Source organism: Cebus imitator, unplaced genomic scaffold (assembly GCF_001604975.1).
Source record: "Cebus imitator isolate Cc_AM_T3 unplaced genomic scaffold, Cebus_imitator-1.0 Scaffold24, whole genome shotgun sequence".
In the NCBI taxonomy this organism is placed as follows: domain Eukaryota; kingdom Metazoa; phylum Chordata; class Mammalia; order Primates; family Cebidae; genus Cebus; species Cebus imitator.
Genome location: NW_016107339.1, coordinates 9,378,201 through 9,398,628, shown reverse-complemented (window position 1 = coordinate 9,398,628; position 20,428 = coordinate 9,378,201). Strand labels below are relative to the sequence as shown.

Sequence of the window (20,428 nt, the reverse complement as noted above, 5' to 3'; positions counted from 1 at the left end):
AAAAAAAAAAAAAAGGAAGGAAGGAAAGAGAGAGAGAGAAAAAGGAGGAAAGAAAGAAAAGAAAGAAAGAAAGAAAAAGAAAGAAAGAAAAAGAAAGAAGGAAAGAAAGAAAGAAAGAAAGAAAGAAAGAAAGAAAGAAAGAAAAGAAAGAAAGAAAAAAAATACAAGAAAAAGAAAAAGTGTTATTTATTTGAATAGGTTAAAAACAGATGGGCTGGGTGGGTGTGGTGGCTCATGCCTATAATCCCAGCACTTTGGGAGGCCAAAGTGGGCGGATCACCTCAGGTCAGCAGTTTGAGACCAGCCTGGCCACATGGTGAAACCCCATCTCCAGTAAAAATACAAAAATTAGCCTGGCATGATGGTGCATGCCTGTAATCCCAGGTACTTGGGAGGCTAAGGCAGGAGAATCACTTGAACCTGGGAGGCAGAGGTTGCAGTGAACTGAGATCATGCCACTGCACTTCAGCCCGGGTGACTAAGATTCTGTCTAATAAAAAAAAAAAAAGTTGAGTATAGGAATTGTACATGGTTCATCCTAATACGGATGTAAAGTGCCTAGCATGCAGTAGGCACTCAGTAAATACCACTGTTTATTCCCCTAGCTCCACTGACCTGAGTACCTTGGTGTATTCAATGGTTAAATGGACATCTTTTCCTAGCACTGGCTTTGACAGCTGCCGCCCTCCTCCAGGCTCCTCCCTCCCCCAAACCACCCTCTCCCTGCCTGTCAGAAGAGAGCACTCAGAGCTGTTCACACCCCTTCTGAGAGGCCCAGGGCACAGCTCCTGAGCTGGGCTGCGTCTTGGCAGCAAAACGCCAACCCAAACAGAGAGCTGAAGGCAATATCTCTGGGGCAGAACAACTGCCCACCAGCCCCATACCAGCTGGTGGGAAGAGGGCAGCCAGCAGGACCAAGCGATTGGCTGCTTCCAGACTGGTCCCACCCCATCTTCCCTGGATCTTGGGAACCCACCCTGTGGAACTGTGCATCGCTTCTCCAGCAGGACCCTGCGCAAGTGCAAAGGTTTCCTGTTATGTAAAAAATGCAAATCATTCTTTCTAACCAACATGCTGGGCCAGATCCCTGCATAGAGACCTGAAAAATAGTGGGGCCTTTGGAGAATGGAACATAGGACAGGTAAGTTTTGTTCTGCAGGGTGGCTCACAGAGTCAGGAAGGGTCTAGAACAGGCCATCAGAGGAAGGAAGAGCTCTTGCCTGAAGGAAGGAGAGTCTTTAAAGTCACATTTGTTACAATGTCTACTGCTATCTAGTTCCACAAACCATCTGCCCTACTCAGTCCCAAAACAACCCTTAAGAATCTCCAGATCAGCCGGGCACAGTGGCGTGTGCCTGTAATCCTAGCACTTTGGGAGGCCGAGGCGGGTGGATCGCCTGAGGTCAAGAGTTTGAGACCAGCCTGGCCAACGTGGTGAAACCTTGTCTCTAATAAAAATATAAAAATTAGCCCTGTGTGGAGGCAGGCACCTGTAATCCCAGCTAAGGCAGGAGAATTGCTTGAACCCCAAAGGCAGACGTTGCAATGAGCTAAGATCACGCCATTGCACTGTAGCATTCCAGCCTGGGCAACAGAGCAAAAACTCCGTCTCAAAAAAAAAAAAAAAAAAGAATCTCTAGATTGATCAGGACACACGCGGACCCTGGGATCCAGTTATAGAGGCAGATTTTTATTAACTTCCAGGTGTCAAATAAGCACCAACATCAACCACTATTCATGAATTAGGTCATTTAAGCTTCATAATGGATAAGGATCATTATACTTCCTTTACAGATGAGGAAACTGAGGCACAGATCGGTTAAATAGCTTACCCAAAGTCAGGAACAGAGCTGGGATTTGAAACCAAGGAGACAGATGCCAGAGATCACATTCATAACCATTGTGCCAAATAACCAAAGGCTTTCTAATCTTGGGCCCTGAGTTTACCATAGCCAGTAAAAATAATTGCTTGGGAGCATAGTATACTCTGCCTGAAGCAGGGGCCTGAACCTGTCCATCCCACAGTGTCATTTGCCTTCAGCAGAGATTCGGCCCCACGGTGGCCCTGTGCTCTGACTCAGATGTGCCCCTCTGCCAGGCAGCTTTGCTTAGCTAGCTGAGCCCTAGGATGAGCATGTCAGATCCCCCACTAGGCACAGAGCAGAAGGGTCCTGGGGCTGCAGGGAGTGGTAGGCCCCCTCGTGAGGTGAAAGGCAAGTGGAAACAAGTGTTTCTGGGAGCCAGAGGCGGCAACTCATAATCTTCCCTGAAGCATTGGCCCCTCTACCCCAGCTGCCCATCCTGAGACCCTCTGGAGTTCTCACTTGCCAGCCCCTCTGCCTGCCCCACTGTTCTGTGCCCACCAGCAGGTGCCTCTTAGATGCCCAGGGTAGGGCATGCCGTAGCCTCCTCTCCTCAGCCCAGACATTGCTGAGCACTGGGTGCAGTGGGGAACAACTTGACTCTAACTGGTGACCATGGAGTGAAGACTATGCTGGAGAAAGCCACTGTTTGCGTCTCTCCCTCCTCCCTGTGCTCCTCTCCTCCTCCTTTTCCTCCTCCTCCTCTCTCTCTCTCTGTTCTAGAACCTGAATAGTTGGGCCTGGCTAAGGCAAAGAGATGCATCTACAATTTCAAGGCCACCCAGCCTGTTTTCTCACCTCCCTTCTGTTCTAAGTGACTGCTCCCTCCTCATCCCTCCCCACCAAACCCACTCCCCCCGCCTCTGGCTTTCTGGAGAACATGAGCAGGGCCTAAGTCAGGCCTTCCTCAGCTCATGGATCATGTCCTCTGAGAGGGAACTGACCCAGGGTCAGCCCCAGAGCCACATCCCCCAGGAAGGCCTCTTATGCAAGAGGGTTTGAGTCCTGAGGGACCAGATGCTGCTGCCTTAGGGTGACCATTGTAGCTTATTGAGCACCTACTGTATGCCAAGCATGTGCAAAGTAGCACGCTAGGTGCCTCATGCTCCTCCACTCCTGCAAGTTAATTCCTCTTACGGTATTTGGCAAGTGGCAGGCACTGTTCCAAGCACATGAGCTACCTTGGTGAACAGTTTTTTTTGTGAGTACAAGCTGCTTATTGTTTGTACCTGACAGGTGGGGGAAACTGAGGCTTCAAGTTTGCCCAAAGTGGTGAAGCAGAGATTCTATTTCAAGGTGTCTGACTCCAAAGCCGCTATATCTGCCCTTCATCTCCTTTCCTCTCCACTGGAGTAGAGGGTGTGTGGGTCTGACTCGGGGTGGGAATCCCTGCCCTCAAATGCTTACACAGTTGCTTTGAGAGGGGAGGGAGGACATCTACACACCTGAGATGTCTCAAGAGGTTTCATCCTCAGTATGTGAGTGACCCTGTGGCCCAGGCTGAGTACCCAGGACCCGGCAGACATGAAGACAGTGATTTCAGCTGTGTGTCTCCTGGGTGAGAGGATGCCTAGAAGTGGGGAGCATGAGGCCAGGCTTTTCAGGAGCAGGGGGTCATGAACTTGCAGAGATAAAGAAGGAGTGGAATCTGGATGGGGAATGACCTGTTCAGAGGCTTGGAGGTGGGAAGGACCCCAAGACAACTAAAGACAACAGGCATGATTGAAGGCTGGGAGGGAGTGCCAGGCGCAGGGACGTGCATGCAGGAGAAGGGAAGGGAGGCCATATTGCTTCTGATGGCTGAGGAGGTGAGACTGGAACTAATGGGTCATCAGGAAGCTCCCAGCAGAGTAATGACAAGATGCAAATGGCGCTGGGAGATTATCCTGACAACATGGTGTGTGGGACCTCCGGGCTATCACAGGAGCCCTCAGAGGGCCCGGCTCAGGGGGGCAGCTACATGCAACAAGACCCCAGGCCGCTTTCACTCCCACTTACTCCCAAGTCTTCAAGAGAAAGTCGCCCTGAATCCCTCCCTCTTTCAAGTCCCTGCCCAGCCTCTCTGGCTCTACCGACACCTCACCAATCCCACAACTTTGTAATACAGGGCTTGGGGGGCCACAGGGTCACCTCTCAGGAAGGGTCTGACCAAATAACCACCTGGAAGAGGATGAGATGGGTGATTTGGAACAAGGGCACAGTAAGGGCTCCAGAAATGAGGTTGGTTATTTGGGGCAGGGGGCATGGCATCTGTGGGGGAACCTCAAAGTGGGTGATGCTGCACTAGGGTAAAATCCCCCCTTGCCACCTGTACCCTCTTACTGCCTGGGGCAAGCTTCCCTTAGCTAGGAGAACCTGGGGCAGACCCAGCTCTTAGACAGAGAAGCTACCCCTAAACACTGTGTGACATGAATAAAGATTGGGGCGTGGTAGCCCCAAAAAATATTCCCCCTCCTTCTCTGTTGGATTCTACAATTTCACAGTGTTCTATTCCTTTGGCTTAAGATTTTTGACCCAAGTTATTTTTTTAATGGTGCCACTTTAAGTTGTTATCATGTATCCACACCTCAGTATGAATGAGTCAATCTGATCCTTTTCCAGGAGTCGATTTCGTTGTTGTTGGAAATGAAGGAAGGCTTTAAAATCCTGGGCTCTATGACGGTGGGGTAGGAGGAGAGTGAGGAGTGAAGGATCAGGATGCTGGGGCAAAGAAGAGGCAAAGAGAGAAGAGAGGAGGGCACAGAAGGGAGAGGCTGGACAAGCCTGGGAGGGATGGGGGCAAATCGCTCACTTCGTGATTTGGGGATGGGGTGATCAGAGACAGCTTGAGCAGGGACTGTAGTATAGCCTTTTACCAACTCCCTCTCCCCACTTTGGTGCCTGGACCCCTGTTCTTGTGTCTTCATATCACCTCGAAGCAACAGCCTGGAGCGCAAACTTTCTGGGATGTGACCCCAGCCTGGCTTCCTATTCTGCGGTCGCCACCCACAGCTGGACAGGGGCTCTTGGCAGATCAGCTGGGGCGCGTCCTGGAGACCAGGACACTCTGGGAAGGGGGCACGCGGAGGTTTAGGATCGAAGCGGCAGGGGCCGCGGGGCTCTGCGTCCAGGGCCGGGGCAAGGGGACCCGGCCAGCGGGAGGCTCACCTGCAGGACACGGTGATCTCCACCTTGGTGGCCGGGATGCTGCCCGCCAAGGAGTCGAACTCGCTCAGCGACGCCATGTCCTCAGGCTGCTCCATCGCCCACCGCACCCCCACCCCAAATTTGTCAATCCCTGCGCGATTCAAGCCTCCTCCGGAGCGACTGGAGCCCTGGGCTCTCCCCCAACTCCAGAGCCAGGGCTGGGCGGCAAGGGGAGGAGAGAGGAGCGCGAAGTGGGGGCGTGGGAAGTGAGAGAGGGAAGAGGGCGGAGGGAGCGGGGGCCGCGGATCGAGGAGGGGGCTCGGGTGACGCCGCGAGGAGGCTAGGGGCCCGGCGGGGAAGGGCGAGGAGCCCAGGGAGAGGGGGCACAGCGGGGAAGGCGGAGAGGGGCACTGGGAGAGAGGCGCGGGGAGAGGGGCGCGGGGAGAGGTCGCCGGGAGGGAAGCACGGAGTCGTGGAGAGGGGCAGCGGGAGAGGGACGCGCGTGTGTAGGCAGGGGTAGAGGGGGATGCAGGAGACAGGGAGAGGGGCGTGGGGGGTGGAAGGCGCCGGATGGGGCGCTGGCGGCGGGGGTGGCGGGGCGCGGGCAGCGCGGAGCCCGGAGCGCCCGGGCTGCGCCGCCTCTCCCTGGGTCTCGGCGCCAGCGGCTACCGGGCTGGAACGCGGCTGCCAGAGCCACCTCCTCAGCTCGGGCTTCGGCTCTGGGGCGCCCCGGCTGCGGGAAAATCAAATCTGCCCGAAGCCGCAGCCTCCCGCCACCCGGGAGCGCCAGAGGGGGCGCCCGCAGGGGCCGGGGCGGGGCCGCGGGCGGGGTCTGCGCGCTGGGTGAGTGTGAGCCTGTGTGTGTGTTCGCGCGCGTGTGTGTGTGTGCGCGTGGCGGGCAGGGGGACGCGGTCCAGATGCTGGGGACGCGGCGGGTGACAGCAGGAGGTGGTCCTGGTCGCGCGCGTCTTCCTGTGCGCCCGCCCCCACTCCCCACCCGTATCTCGCATCAGGGGTCTCCATCCTTGGGGAGGGAGAGGGTTATGGGAACCAAGGGGCGCCTGTTTGAGAAGGGTCCATGCAGGGCGGAGAGGGGGCATAAATTGGAGGGAGGTGTGCCTAAAAGATCCCCTCCCAGGGGTTTGGGAAGGAGAATCTCTGCTAAGTGTGTGCCCAACTCGGGGGCAGGTCTCAGTCCAGAAACAGATCCTACATCTCCTGGGGAAGTGTGTGGGGGACCCCAGTGCCAGGAGGGACCACCTCGGTTTCCCAGTGGCTCATGTAGGTTCGTGCATGGGCGCCTCCCCCATCCTGTGGTTCCCGCCAGCCGTGGCCTCGCCAAGTCGGCTGCCGAAACCACGCGCCAGCGCCCTTCCACTCCCCCGCCCGTCGTGACCACCCGACTGAGCCAGCCTCCGGGTCTAGAAGCTCCTGCCACCCAGTCTGTTGGCAACCAGACTGGGAGATCGGCCCGAGCTCCCTGGGTTTCTCTGCAACCAGCACCAAGTAGGGGCGTGCTGTGTGCCTGGGGAGCGAGGGGAGAGTTGGGACACCACTCCTGTAGTCCTCTTCCCAGCCAAGCCCCCCGCGACCCCCAACCCTAGCCCAGCCTTGCCCTTCCGGGCCTGAGGTTGCAGGGCAGAGGCGTCTCCCTGAGTGAGACTGCACACGTAGACTTGACTAGCCCCTCCTCAGCCTCAGCCTAAGCTGTGCCGAGCTAGAGCCTCCACTTCCTTACCCACCGCCTGGCACATCGAAGCCGCTGTGCCTCGGGCGGGTGGGGAAGCCAAAAACCTGGTGCTGGGCTGGGCGGAGCTGCGCCCTCTGGGCCTTGCCTGTGGCGGCTGGACGATAAGGGGCTCCTCCGGATTCTGTTTGAAGTCAATTCCCAGAACATCAGATACTGTCAGTCAGAGATAAATACAAGAACACATTCCTCCGCCTGGGACAATTTACCCATGGCTCAGAATCAGCTGGACTCGGTTCTGCCTCCTGAAACAAGCAGCAAGGGGCAGAAGCTGTAATTCCCCTGAACAGCCAGGCACAGCTGGGTCAGGAGGCCCCACTCCACAGAGGATAATTCTTTCCTCCCTTTCTGAGGATGCAAAACTGAACTCGGAATCTCTGTGTTCCCCATCCCCCACACACCTGGCATAGACAATGCTCAAAGCATACTTGTGGAATATGTTCTCTATTCATTGCATGAGTATTTGCTGAGCACCTACTGTGTGCCTGGCCCAGTGCTAGGGCCCTTAGGAAACTTTGTTCATAACAATAATTAGCATCATTTCATTTTCAAAGATCTGGACCAGACATCATGCTTATATATATATATTTTGAAATATTAGTCATATACTATAAAATTACCATTTTAAACCGTACAAATCAGTGATTTGTAGCATATTCACAGGGACCGCTCATGATTTTAAATTCTCAAAATAATTGTGTGAGTGAGATATTATTACTTTTAATGGGAAAAACTGCAGTTACTTTGCACCAACCTAATATCATCTACATTTAATAAGTAAGGAAGTCAGTGCCCAGAGAGGCTAAGTAACTTACTCATCATCACCCAGCTGGGGACTGGCAGAGTGAGAATGTGAAACAAGGTACCTGAGATCAAAGCCTGACTCTGAGCGAGAGGCTTCACTCTCGCTTAGGATAGGGCCAGACGATGGAAAGCCATCTGTGAAATGAGGCCTTGTTGGGAATAGCAACAATAGGGAGCCATTGCAGGTTGTTGAGCAGGTGAGTCGTAAGATTGAAGTTCTACCCGGTAACCTTGCAAAGTGACAGCATTTGGAGTAGCAGTTCCAGGGTCTCTTTCTAGAAAAATGTAGGCACTTGTCTGTGTCACTCCATTCCCTTTTAGTTATTGCCCTTTCACTGCTGGCTATTTGGCAAAGAAGAAAAAAAAGAAAAAAAAAGAAATATATATATATATATATATATATATATATATATGGCACGTGCTGTGTGCTAGGTGCAGTCCTAGGCTCAGAGAATACAAAGGCAAATACATAATATCTATCACCAAAGAGTTCCCAGGCTAGTGGGGGCCCCAGGATATGCAGACAGATAAACCACAGTGCAGTATGAAGAATGCTGTTGAGGTAGGTAGAAAGTGCTCTGGGAGGCCGGGTGCGATGGCTCGTGTCTGTAATCCCAGCACTTTGGGAGGCTGGGGCAGGAGGATCACTTGAGGTCAGGAGTTCGAGACCAGCCTGGCCAACATAGTGAAACCCCGTCTCTACCAAAAATACAAAAAAATTAGCCAGGCATGGTGGCAGGCACCTGTAATCCCAGCAACTCAGGAGGCTGAGGCAGAATTGCTTGAACCTGGGAGGCAGAGGTTGCAGTGAGCCAAGATCATGCCACTGCACTCCAGCCTGGGTGACAGAACGAGACTCTGTCTCAAAATAAGTAAGTTAAAAGGGCTGTGGGAAGAGAGAAGAGTGACAACAGTTCTGCCCCAGGAATGGGAAGAAGGGAGGGTCAGGGCAAAATGCAAAAAGGAAGTGATGCTGAGATGAACATTGAGATTGAGGTGATGTCTTAGAAGTTTGTTTCACCTAGAAGCAAACCCTGAGACAAAGATTTGTATGTGAGTAGTATATTTGGGAGGTGTCTTGGGCTGTTCCTGCTGCTATAACACAATACTTCAGCCTGGGTAATTTATAAATAGTACAAATGTATTTCACATAGTTCTAAAGGCTGAGAAGTTCAAGATCAAGGTGCCAGCAGGTAAGGTGTCTGGTGAAGGCCAGGTCTCTGCTTCCAAGATGGTCCTTGTCGCTGTGTCCTCCAGAGGAGTACACACTGTGTCCTCACGTGGTGGAAGGCAGAAGGGCAGAAAGGGGCCTAGCTTAGAGGTAATGCCTTTCACAAGGTCATTAATCCATTCTGTGGGCAGGGGTGAGACAGGAAAGGGAAGGTAGACAATAAAAGGTGCTTTATCAAGCCAGTCATCGCTACATGCAACGAAGGTATGGTCTTGCTGCAGAGCTCTGGGTGATCATAGAGCGCCCTTCAAACTTAGGGTGACAGAGGGGTGAGGAAGCTAGGATATGTGTTTTGTTTTGTTTTCATTTGTTTTGTTTTTTCGAGACGGAATCTCGTTCTGTTGCCCAGGCTGGAGCGCAATGGTGCAATCTCAGCTCACTGCCACCTCTGCCTCCCAGGTTGAAGCGATTCTCCTGCCTCAGCCTCCTGAGTAGCTGGGATTACAGGTACACAGCACTAAGCCTGGCTAACTTTCATATTTTAGTAGAGTCAGGGTTTTACCATGTTGGTCAGGCTGGTCTAGAACTCCTGACCTCAGGCGAACCATCCGCCTTGGCCTCCCAAAGTGCTGGGATTATAGGCATGAGCCACCCAGCCTGGGATATGTTGATACCAACTTCTGCCAGTCATTGGCTCAGTGGCTGAGGGCTGCTTCTGAAAGGTATTAATTTCCTGGCACTTCTGGCCTAACCAGCACCGAGAGGCAATGCAAGTTCCAGAAGCCAGAGAAAGCCTTAGGCAAAGAAATGCAGTCGGGCGTGGGACTGGAGCACACTGAAGTGGGAAAAGGGAGGGGCTGCAGTGGGCACTGGCAAGGCAATGGCTGCTATAGATGGTGAACTTCTGCCTGGAGGACAAAGCTGCACGGGCATTCCTGGCATGGGACTAGCATAAGGAAGGGCCAGAGACCTAGGGTAGGGGACTGTAGTGTGACTGGAGCACAGCGTCAGAGTTGGTGGTGGAGGTAGAATATGAGGCCAGGAGGCAAGGGGCCATGATGGAAGGCCACAGCTTCCGCTGGACACAGAGGCTTTTCAGAAGGGGACACTGGAGGAGGGGTGGTCTGAAGGACACCCTCCCGCTGCATGGCCAACTAGAACATAAAACACTGATCAGGAGCTGGGCGCAGTGCCTCACATCTGTAATCCCAGCACTTTAGGAGGCTGAGCTGGGCGAATCACCTGAGGTCAGGAGTTTGAGGCCAACCTGGCCAACATGGGGAAATCGCATCTCTACTAAAAATACAAAAAAAATTTAGCCAGGCATGGTGGCACGGGCCTGTAATCCCAGGTACTCAGGAGGCTGAATTCAAGGAGAATCGCTTGAACCTGGGAGGCAGAGGTTGCAGTGAGCCGAGATTGCGCCAGTGTACTCCAGCCTGGGCGACAGGGCGAGACTCCGTCTCAAACAACAGCAACTACAACAACAACAACAACAAACTTGCTGATCAGGCCCAGGGGAAAAATGCTCCCAGCCCTTGCTCAGATGAATTGCTGATGGTTCAAAGGCAGCCCCGCAGATGCTGCCACTGGAGGAGTTGTTTCTCCTTTGAGAGATGTGTCAGGGCCGAGTAACCCCGGTCACTTGTGATGTCCAGGCAAGCCAGTGGGTGAACTGGCAGGTGCTGCAGACGTGCTGTCTGTGCCTGGCAGCCAGATTAGAAACAACCATGGCCCCGGCCCACCCACCACGTAACTACCGCTTGTCCCTCTGATTAAGAACGTCAAGCACGGAATGGGCCATGCCCAGAAGATCTGGAATAACCGGCATCAGCGTTTTGCCTTTGCCATCCAAGACTGCAAACACGCTCTCTTCTGACCTAATCCACGGTGTTAATGACGGCAGAGCAATTTTGAGAGGCAACTCACAGCATTGATAAGGAGAGGAAAAGCACCACCGGCCTTGGGAGGCAGAGCTCCTCACAGAAGAGACAGCTGCTGTCCCCTCACCCCTCCCGAAGCCCTACTTGTAAATGCTGCCCTCCTCTCCCCTGTGTGAGGCTGGGGATGGTGAGAGAAGAGGGCACAGAAGAGCTGAAGCTAGCTTATGCATGGAACAGGCAAGTGGGGCTGCCCATACTGCATCTAGAACAAACTAGAAAAAGGATTCTTTACTCTGGGTAAATACAACTTTAAGTGAGGCAGGGCACACGGTTTGCTGGGCAGAATGTGGGCTGGATTGAGCCCCCACTTTCGCCCTCGGCTAGGTGCCCTTGTGCGCTAAACACCCTGTGCCACTATTCATGGCAGCCCCAGGGAGAGAAGGAAAGACAGGGCATGGCGGGAACTTGAAACCGTCACAGCAGTACAGAGGCAGGGGAGATGCAGTGTCTGATTCCATCCACTAATAGAAATCCTAGAAGGGGCTTGGTTGGAGACCATCCAGGTTAAACCCCTTCTTTTACTGAAAAGCTTAAAGAGGGGGAGTGACAGACTCAAGGTCATCTGACTTCCCTTGAAAAGAAGCTCCATGAATAACAGTGAGGCCAGGTACCCAAGAGCAATGAGGACCTGTCTCCAAAGGCGTGGCAAGAGACTATGTTCTGTTGGGGTAGAGGAAGAGGCAAGAAGCCAGCCATGGGACTCTCCATGTCGCCAGTCCCTCATTCCTGCTGGAAGAGGGCAGCCTCCCTGCTTAATGTCCCCCCATCCCAGCCAGAGCCCATGCTGCCCCTCCCTTCCACCTCACCCCGTGTCACGGCGCCGGCTAGCTCAGTCCAAGTTCCATTTGGGGAAGAAGCCCCCAGGCCCTGCAGCTGCCAGCCCAGTAGCCCTTTCTGCCCTCAGGATCCACCCCTCCACCCTGCCCGGCCCTGGCATCTGTCTGCAACCTGGTGGGCTCCGGCTCGCTGCTCACTTCTCTTGCCCTCCTCTTCCTTCCAGCCACTCCTGCTTTTCCAAGTGAGCGAGGCCCCCTGCCCTTAGTCTAGAGACCAGAACCTTCACAGCAACCAGGGGACCCACTTTAAACCAAGGTCAGGCCGTGTCGCTCCTCTGCTTAAGACCCTCCCCTGGCTCCCATCTCACTCTGTGGGAAAGGACTTACTGAGCTTTGGGCTCTGGTCCCTAGTCTGCCCCGTGACCTCTCTGACTTCATCTGCTCTTTCCCTCTACTGACTCCACTCCAGCCACACTGGCCCCTCACTGGCCCTGTGGGCACCTGTCTCAGGGTCTTTCTACTTGCTACTCTCTCAGCCTGGAGCACTCTCCCCTGGGTCCCTCGGGCCTCTCAGGTCTCTGCCTCAATGACCCCTCCTTGAGGAGGCTTTCCTGGCCACTCTACCCAACATAGAACCTTGTTGGTCTCATTCCCCTTAGGTTCCTTTATTTTTCTTTATAGCATGATCCTTGTCTGTTTCCCCTACTAGGATAGAAGCTTTCTGCAGGCAAGGACTTTGTCTTGTTCACTGCTGCATCCCAAGCCCTTAGGGCAGGGCCTGACACATGGTAGGTGCCCAGTTTGTGAGATGACTAAGTCCAAGTTCACCGTTGGCCTCCGAAACACTGACTCCTTCCACGTGTCAGTCTGGTGACCACGTGTGAGTCTCAGACAGGGCCTGAATCTCCCCCACCACACACATCTTATCTATCCCCCACCCAGCAAACATTCGTTCAGCATCTGTCATAAATTCAGCTGTTCACTTGTTGTTTGACAACAATCACATTGTGATTTTCTGGGCCCCTTGGCCAATACCACAGAGAAGGGAAGGGATTCTTACGTGTTTACTGAGGATCTACCATCTAATAAACATGTAAGAATTTAATGTCCATCACACATTTATTTTTTATTTTTAAAATTTAATTTAATGTTGGCCAGGTTCGGAGGTTCACACCTGTAATCCCAGCACTTTTGGGAGACCGAGGTGGGTGGATCGCCTGAGGTCAGGAGTTCAGGACCAGCCTGGCCAATGTAGCGAAACCCCGTCTCTACTAAAAATACAAAAAAATTAGCTGGGCATGGTGGCACGTGCCTGTAATCCCGGCTACTCAGAAGGCTGAGGCAGGACCATTGCTTGAACCTGGGAGGTGGAGGTTGCAGAGAGTCAAGATCGTGCCATAGCACTCCAGTCTGGGCAAGAGCAAAACTCCATCTCAAAAAAAAAAAAAATTAATTTAATGTTTTAAAGACAAAGTCTCACTATGGTGCCCAGGTTGGTCTTACACTCTTAGCCTCAATCAGTCCTCCTGCCTCTGCCTCCCAAAGTGCTGGGATTAAAAGTGTGAGCCACCACGCCTGGCCTTCACCACATATTTAATCTTCACAATAAGCTCACTGTCCGACTTAACAAAACGCTATTCCTCTATACCATGTGCTGTGCATAGTTCACCAGGAGAGACAGAGAGATGAGGGTGAAGCAGTCTTCTCAGAAGCTCAATCCAATGGGGTTACTGCGTGAATTTTGAGTTTATGTTCTAGGAAATGATTTGCTCCATCTTTCAGATAAGGAAATTAAGGCCCAAAGTAGTTCAGTGATTTAATTTGATCAAGTTCACACAGGTCAGTGGCAGAGACAGGATGCAAACTTCGAGCTATGTATGTCCAAAGCTGCTGTCTTTGTTCCTTTAGGCAGTGCCTCTGCTCCCCGGCCTGGCTCAGGGGCCTGTCTAAGAGCCTCAGCCTCCGCACCGCCCAGGCCCAGATCTGAGCCCCTTGCACGTCTGCAGGGCCTAGCCCAGCACCATGGGATCTGTGCCCAGGCCTTGACCCTTCCACTCTTCACTATGTCCAAGAGTAGACATCCCATTGTGTAACCTCCCCCACCCCCTACCCTCATACACATTTAACCCAATATTTAGCTTAATATTGTCAGTCACAGGATTAGAGGCCTCCGTCCTGCAAAGGACTTTAAAAGAGAATCCAACTCACCCAGATTTTACAGATCTGGGAACTGAGGCCTAGAGAAGGCAAGAAATTCACCCAAGGTTGTTTTGCCCATAAGCAGCAATTACAGCCAAGAGCTCGGAGGCACGCTGATTAGAATCAGTCTCCTGGATCCTTCCTTCCTTCACCTCAGCTCCTTCAAGGGGGGATGGGTTGCCTTGACTTCCTGTTGATTGATAAGCAGAGATGTGCCATCTGTGTCATTTGGCACAAGGAAGAACAAAGTGACGTTTCACTGCCCCACCCACACTACCGGGCATATCCAGCTGGAACCAGACCCATTTGGTTGCTCCTGGGCCTTTCCTCCTGCCATTTCCTCTCTGCCAGGACCAAATCCTACCCATCTTTCAGGTAACATCTCTTCCAAGAAGGTAGCCTGGATTCTCCCAGTCCTACTGAGTTTCTTTTTCCACTGAACACCCAAACACTTAACTTTGGTGGATCTGTTTCTCTTTTCTTCCTTGGCAGGGGATGTGCCCTGGAGGCAGGGACTGGGCCTTCTTACCCTGGTTCTCCACAGCCTGGCCTTTCCCAGCCTCAGCCTCAGCCTCTTTCTCTTTCTTTGTGTTGGGTTTAATTTCATTTAAGTACGTCACCCTCCCAGCCAGCCAGTCTACTCTTAGGCCTCCTGAACTCTCTCTCTCTCTCCATTCATTGTAAACCCATTTCCTCTTGTTTGAGCATCTTGGAAAATGGAAAATGAGTCCTCACATTTCTTCGGACACTTAAAAGCAAACTAGGTCCACCCTGAAGTCTCAGCCTCCCAGCACTTGATGCCTTCCTGATTGGCATCGAGGGAGGGAGATGGAGCAGCTGATTTTCACGTGGGCGGCCTCTCCTTTCTCTCCTGCTCCAGCGGCTGTGAGGGTCGGCTCAGGCTGCGGGACTCTGCCCCTCCCTCCCTGAGGCCAGTGTGTGGGAGGGGAATGGGGCTGACATTTCACTCTAGCCCTGAGATTCTTGGTCACCACTGTTCCTTGGCACCTGCCTCCCCTGGCTGTACCTCCCCGGGGCAGCCTGAGAAGGCACCAAGGGTGAAACGCTTTTTTTCTTTTAAGCTCTAAATTCATTTTCATGCCAAGCTGCTTGTATTTGCCTGCCTGGCTGCCAAAGGTAACTGAAACGTGCAGAAAATGCCACAAGCCTGGCTTCTTGTGGAAGCTTAAGTCCTGGTGGCCCTGCCCCCAGGGCTCGCCTGCTCGCATCTCCAGCAGCCCACTGTGATTTCCTTGCATTTTATTAGTTCTGACCCTACACTGGGAGAGGAGCTCATCAGACACACTTCACATCTTGCTTCCTCCACCTCTGGCTAAGCACCATTGGCCCGATTATGGGAAGTATTTGTTCCCCAGTTCTCTGATAATTCTGTCAGGAGCCCGATGAGGCTCAGGTGTCAGGCTTCGGGAGCTGACAGCCCCTTGGAGGCAGCTGGCCTGCTGAAGGGGCTGGCTGTTCAGCAGGGGGAGGGGGGTTTGCAACAGAGTGCCAGGTTCTCTGGTCTCTTCCTCCAGCTTAAAAATGGGGATAATAATATAACCATATTACCGTTCCTTCCAGAGTTGGTATGAGATTCCAATTAGATGAGGATGTACTTGGAGCTCCCTGGGAGAAAAATACCATCATAAAATCTTAGAGGTTTAAACTAGATGGAGTTAGAATGAGAAGTCTGGCCCTCTCATTCTACAGATGGAAAAACGGAGGCTCGGAAAAGGAAGTCACTAAAGTCACACAGTGACTCGTCCTGGCTTGAAAACCAGTTTTCATAGTTTTTCAGCTGGAGGGAGGAGGGAAAAAAGAATGGTAGGGAAACCATCCCTGTGTGAATTAAGAGTGCAACAGAGGGAGAGAGCAGACTCCCAGCTCAGCCCTGCCAAGGCTCAGCCAGCGGATGTGGCGCCTCCATCTATGAAATGGACTCATCCATGAGATGGGCACTGTGATGCCCTGTCCGCAGCTCTTCAGAGTGGATTCGTGGAATAATATGAGAAAGTACCTGGCACCTCGTGAGTTCCCCAAACACAAATTCCCTCCCTTCTCTTATTTGATCTTAAACAGATCACAAATGCTTTCAAAAGGGGAAGCACAAAGGGAACATTTCCTTCAGGGCTAAATATTGCCCCCAAAATAATGAACTTTGGACTCCCTTCCCTTTGAAGGCCTTTCTTACACAGTGAATGTGAAATTCCCACTTGCCCCTGTCAATGTAATGAGGAAGTAGAATATGACTTCTCTCTCCTCCCCACTATTTCTGCTGCACAACAGCTTCCTTGCAGGTATGCAGGGCAGAAGCTCTTAATGGGGCCGTGGCCAGATCCTCACAAAGAGGAAAGTGATTTCTATGAGATTAGCTGAGTGGTGAGGCTAATACAGTTATGATCCAATAAACATCCTGATGAGGGTCATTTGTGTGCCCTCCCTCCTGCTGCGCCTCCACAGGCCTGGCTCAGGCTCTGCTTGGAAGGAGCTTGGAGACAGCTGAGGCTAGGGCCAGCCAGCCAGCTCGGCCTGGGGACACTCTAGGATAGAGAAGTCAGTTGGACACCGCCCGCCTGTAAGGCAGGAGATTTGGTTCTAACCTCTGCCCTGCCACCAGATTATTCTTTTCCTGCACCCCATCTTCCTCCTTTGTATGTCAAAGGTGGAGATCACAGGAAAAGAGGTGAACTTGGGATTCAAATTCCCCATATTCAAGGCCCAGCCCTGCCTTTTACTAACCATGCAAGACCTGGCCCTTTATTCCATTCATTCAGTCTGTACAAGGCTTTGCGCTACTTGCGTTTGGTCTTCAGTTTGCTCATCCAGGAATGGGCATAATAATACCAACGTCGGAGGCTGGTTTTGGAGATTAAGAGAAAAACATTCACAAGCAACATCCACAGACCATGAAACCCAGAAGGGACAATAACTTTTTGCTTTTCTTTAAGGTTCCTTTTCGTTGACTTTCTCTGACTCTATGAAAATATTTGCTGGTGCCGGGTATACAAGAGGGGCTCCAAAATTACTTGCTGAATGAATTCAGCTGTAAAGCAGAATAGTAAGTAGCCAAGAGGGAAGTGGTCCTTTAGAAGGTACGTTATGGAACCAGGACTGGGTCACAGGGCTTGGCCAACCTTCCCATGCATGGAGGGCTCCTCCATCTAGTCCCGCAGACAAAAAACAGGGCCAGCCAGCCTGTGCCAACGGAGCACTTTCACACCCTCATTCTGTGCCAGGTGGACATCTCAACTGTAGCCTCTCGCAATCTGAGCAGTTGCTGGCTTTCCACAACCAAGAAATAGCAGGCATGTCTTGTAACTCCTGAAAGCCTCCCGCAGGCTTCTGCCTTTTGCAAAAGCTGCAAGGCTAAACTGTATTCACAGTGGCCTCTAGTGGCAAATTTCCAAAATACCATGCTAAATGGAAGCTTGGCAGCTGGAGGGATCTTCTCAGAATGACCCAGATTCCAAAACTGGGGGCTAGTTCAAATCTTCCCTTAATGAATAAGCACTCCAAGTTCCAGAGGTAAAGTGATTCATCCAAGGTCACACAAAGGCCTCACATCCCTCCGTCCGTAAACCTTGCCCACAACTGGCCATCCGTGGTTTCTGATGAAATTAAGGATTTTGAGTTTGGAAGAACCAGGAACCCAATTTCCAAATTAGGCCAAGCCAACCTTAGCGTGAGACCCTAACAGGTTTTATTCCCTGAGCTTTGCTTCTCTCGTCTGTAAGGGTGTTGCTGGAAGACCCCCTATCTTGGTATTTACCTAAAAAGTAGTAACTCTTCAGGCAGCAGGACTCTTGAGACCACAAAGTGCTTCTTTGTAGGCAGTAAACTCCACCGCTTCAGCATGCTTTTCAATGCTTCCTCCTCCACATGTTGCAAGAATATGGTGCCAAAAGGGGCCCCAGTGACGGCTCTGACTGGCTTGAGAATCTGGGGGTAGCAATCGTTTGTGTGGGGAAAGCTATTTTGACATATTCTGGAGACACATCCAAAAATACATGAGGCTGAGGACTTCGAGAGAGCTTGGTGGAAAGACCTGGCTGTCATACCAGATGAGGCCTGGGTTTGGAGATTTGGGGTACAGCTATTTCTACAAGAGGATCTCAATCTTTTTCTGATGGAGAACATTTTATTTGATTCATTCAGCAATAACCTCAAAGCACTACACAAGGTGCTGGGAAGCCTCACAGAGGGGAGTAAGACAAGGTCCTTGTTCTTAGAGTTTAGCCCTGTGGGAGGGAGAAGCTGTGAGGCAAGAGGCTGAGACAGGTCAGGCTGTGGATACGTCAAGATGAAGAGGCAGGAGAGGTGTGTGGCTTCAAGGACCACTGGTAATAACAACTAGCATTTTGGGGTGTTTTCTAAATGCTAGCTCCTGTTTTAAATGCCTGTTCTAGCTCATTTAATCATCACAATAGCCCTTGAGGTTAGGCCCATTATCCTTATTTTATAGTGGAAGAAACTAAAACACAGAGATATTAAGAAATTTAAGTTCATGCTGCTGGTAAATGGTGAAGCTGGGATCTGAACCCACCAGTCAGGTTCCAGAGCTCTTTTCCCTGCATTTCCTGTCATGTCTACTGACCACACAATCTTACCCGCCCTGGTGTTCGCATGTTCACACAGGTGATCTCAGTGCCACATACCAGGGTCTGAAGTCCACATTGTACTACCGTGGGAACAGAACGCTTTCATAAAGCTCAATCCTAGTAGCCAAAGCCAGCTGCTGTAAAAGCTCATCCTGTGCTTTGAATCTCTTCCCTCTTCCAAGACCACCAGGAAGAGGTGGAGAGCACTGCTCCAGGAGGCAGATTAGCTCATGGTCCTGACTGCCCTTGCTCTTAGGAAAACCCCCTCCCCAGTTTCATGTTGGACAAATGTGACCTCTAGGATCTCACTACTCAAAGGGTGGTGTCTGGACCGGCAGTCACAGTCTCCTGGGAGCTGTGAAAAATGCAGACTCTCTGGCTGAGTGCTGAGTCAGAAGCTGCTTCCTAACAGGCTCCCTCAGTGATTCCTACGTGTGGTCAAGTGTGAGAAGCCCTGGGCTAGGGCCCTTGGGGCCATATACTTTATAGTCTGGGTGCCAAGCTTCTCTTATCCATCATCCCAGGAGACCTGTTTGAAAGCTTTTTCTACTGGCTTATCTAGTCCCAACTTTAAGCCTTCTCCAAACGTCTAGAATCTCTTTCCTGTTCCACGTGGGAAGCGGCAGAACTTTCTCTCTCCTGTGCCTTGATGAGCACCCCATAGTCCCCTATACCTATCTTCAATAATCCCCATCCAAGTTTTAAACTTACCCTTGCCTTCTGATAAGCCACCCTCACCTTGATCTAAGATGTAACAAAATGAGCTATCCCTAGTACACCCCACTTTTATGAGACTTGTCTCAATGGTACTAATCCTGACAGGATGTGGGCACTCATATGACCAAAGAGTTAAGCAGGATTCCTTTTAGACAAGCTCTCCTTACAAGGAAACACACTTCTACAACTGTGACTAATTGGCAGGATGACAAATTGGGAAACAATTCAAGCTTCACTCTTTGAGGTTATATCCTCTGTGAAAGCTGACATATGCCCACGTGACTGCCTTGGCATGTGTCTGGTGTCACTTTCCAAAAACAAGGAACTGTGCCTGTGTGGCTCTCTTCCCAAGACATGCAGAACCGTCTTTGCTTCAGAGTAGCAATGATATGTTTCCACCACCCCTGTGCCCTGGATGAAAGTGGAGATTTTTCAGGATTATGATTCTGGGAGTTTAGTGGACAGGTGCTATTCCTTGCTCTCAGAGGCAGATCCAAGTATCTCCACCCAGTTCAGGCTGAAATAAATATATTTCTATTTTTCCAGAGTGTAGAACTTTACTTTGAATATAAAAACCGTCTCCGGGAATTTACGAAGTCATTTATATAGTTTGTTGTTGGGTTTTGCTTTTTCGCTATTGTAAGAAAAGAGAAAGGTAGAGAAAGAGGCTGAAGGTAGGGAAGGCTTGGGGAACAGAGCCTTGTTTGATCATTCCATAAAGTAAATCACCATGCCCAAAATTTACAGAGTATTAAGAAATATTAAAGTTGCAATCCCCTCTTCAAGGAGCTACCAGCTTAAGGAAGCAACCACCACAAGACATACTGCTGCTGGTCCCATAACAATGTGCAGGTGGGCCCTCTGCAAATTCCAGGGATGGTGCAGGTCTCTCAGCACATCCACCTGGTTCGCTTACAGGTAATCCCCCTGACATGGTTTGGCTCTGTGTCCCCACCCAAATCTCATCTCGAATTGTAATCCTCTGTGTCAAGGGAGGGATCTGGTGGGATGTGACTGGATCATGGGGCATTTTCCCTCTGCATGCTGTTCTCACGTTAGTAAGGGAGATCTCACGAGATCTTATGGTTTAAATACGGCGGTTTCCCCTGGGCTCGCTTTCTCTCCTGCCGCCCTGTGAAGAAGGTGGCTGCTTCTCTTTTGCCTTCCACCATTATTGTAAGTTTCCTGAGGTCTCCCTAGCCATGTGGAACTGTAAGTCAATTAAACCTCTCTTGGTTATAAATTACCCAGTCTCAGGTAGTGTCTTTGCAGCAATGTGAAAACGGACTAATACACTCCTTATTCAGAAATGTCAATTCATATTGCTTAACTTCTTTCTCTGGTTCTGCCCTTTTTGAGTTAGAATTGCTCTTCAACAGGGGGAAGTCCACTGGAGATTCATAAGTCTTCAATGCTGTGAAATCTTGAACATACGATCTCTGCAATACTACTTAAATGACTGGGATTAAAATGGCCATTGGAACC

General features: G+C 51.3%; 1 protein-coding gene across 3 annotated transcripts in view; it reads right to left on the bottom strand.

Moving 5' to 3' along the window:
- Window positions 1-5,739, bottom strand: part of CPNE5 (copine 5) — a 102,377-nt gene extending 96,638 nt beyond the window's left edge. The window contains exon 1 of one of the 3 annotated variants that reach the window (XM_017522587.2): window positions 5,010-5,739. In XM_017522587.2, coding sequence (XP_017378076.1) covers window positions 5,010-5,104 — 95 coding nt within the window. In that variant the 5' untranslated portion in view covers window positions 5,105-5,739. The remainder of the gene's footprint in view (window positions 1-5,009) is intronic. The other 2 variants (XM_017522584.2, XM_017522585.2) reach the window with 2 other exon arrangements.
- Window positions 5,740-20,428: the final 14,689 nt, after the last annotated feature.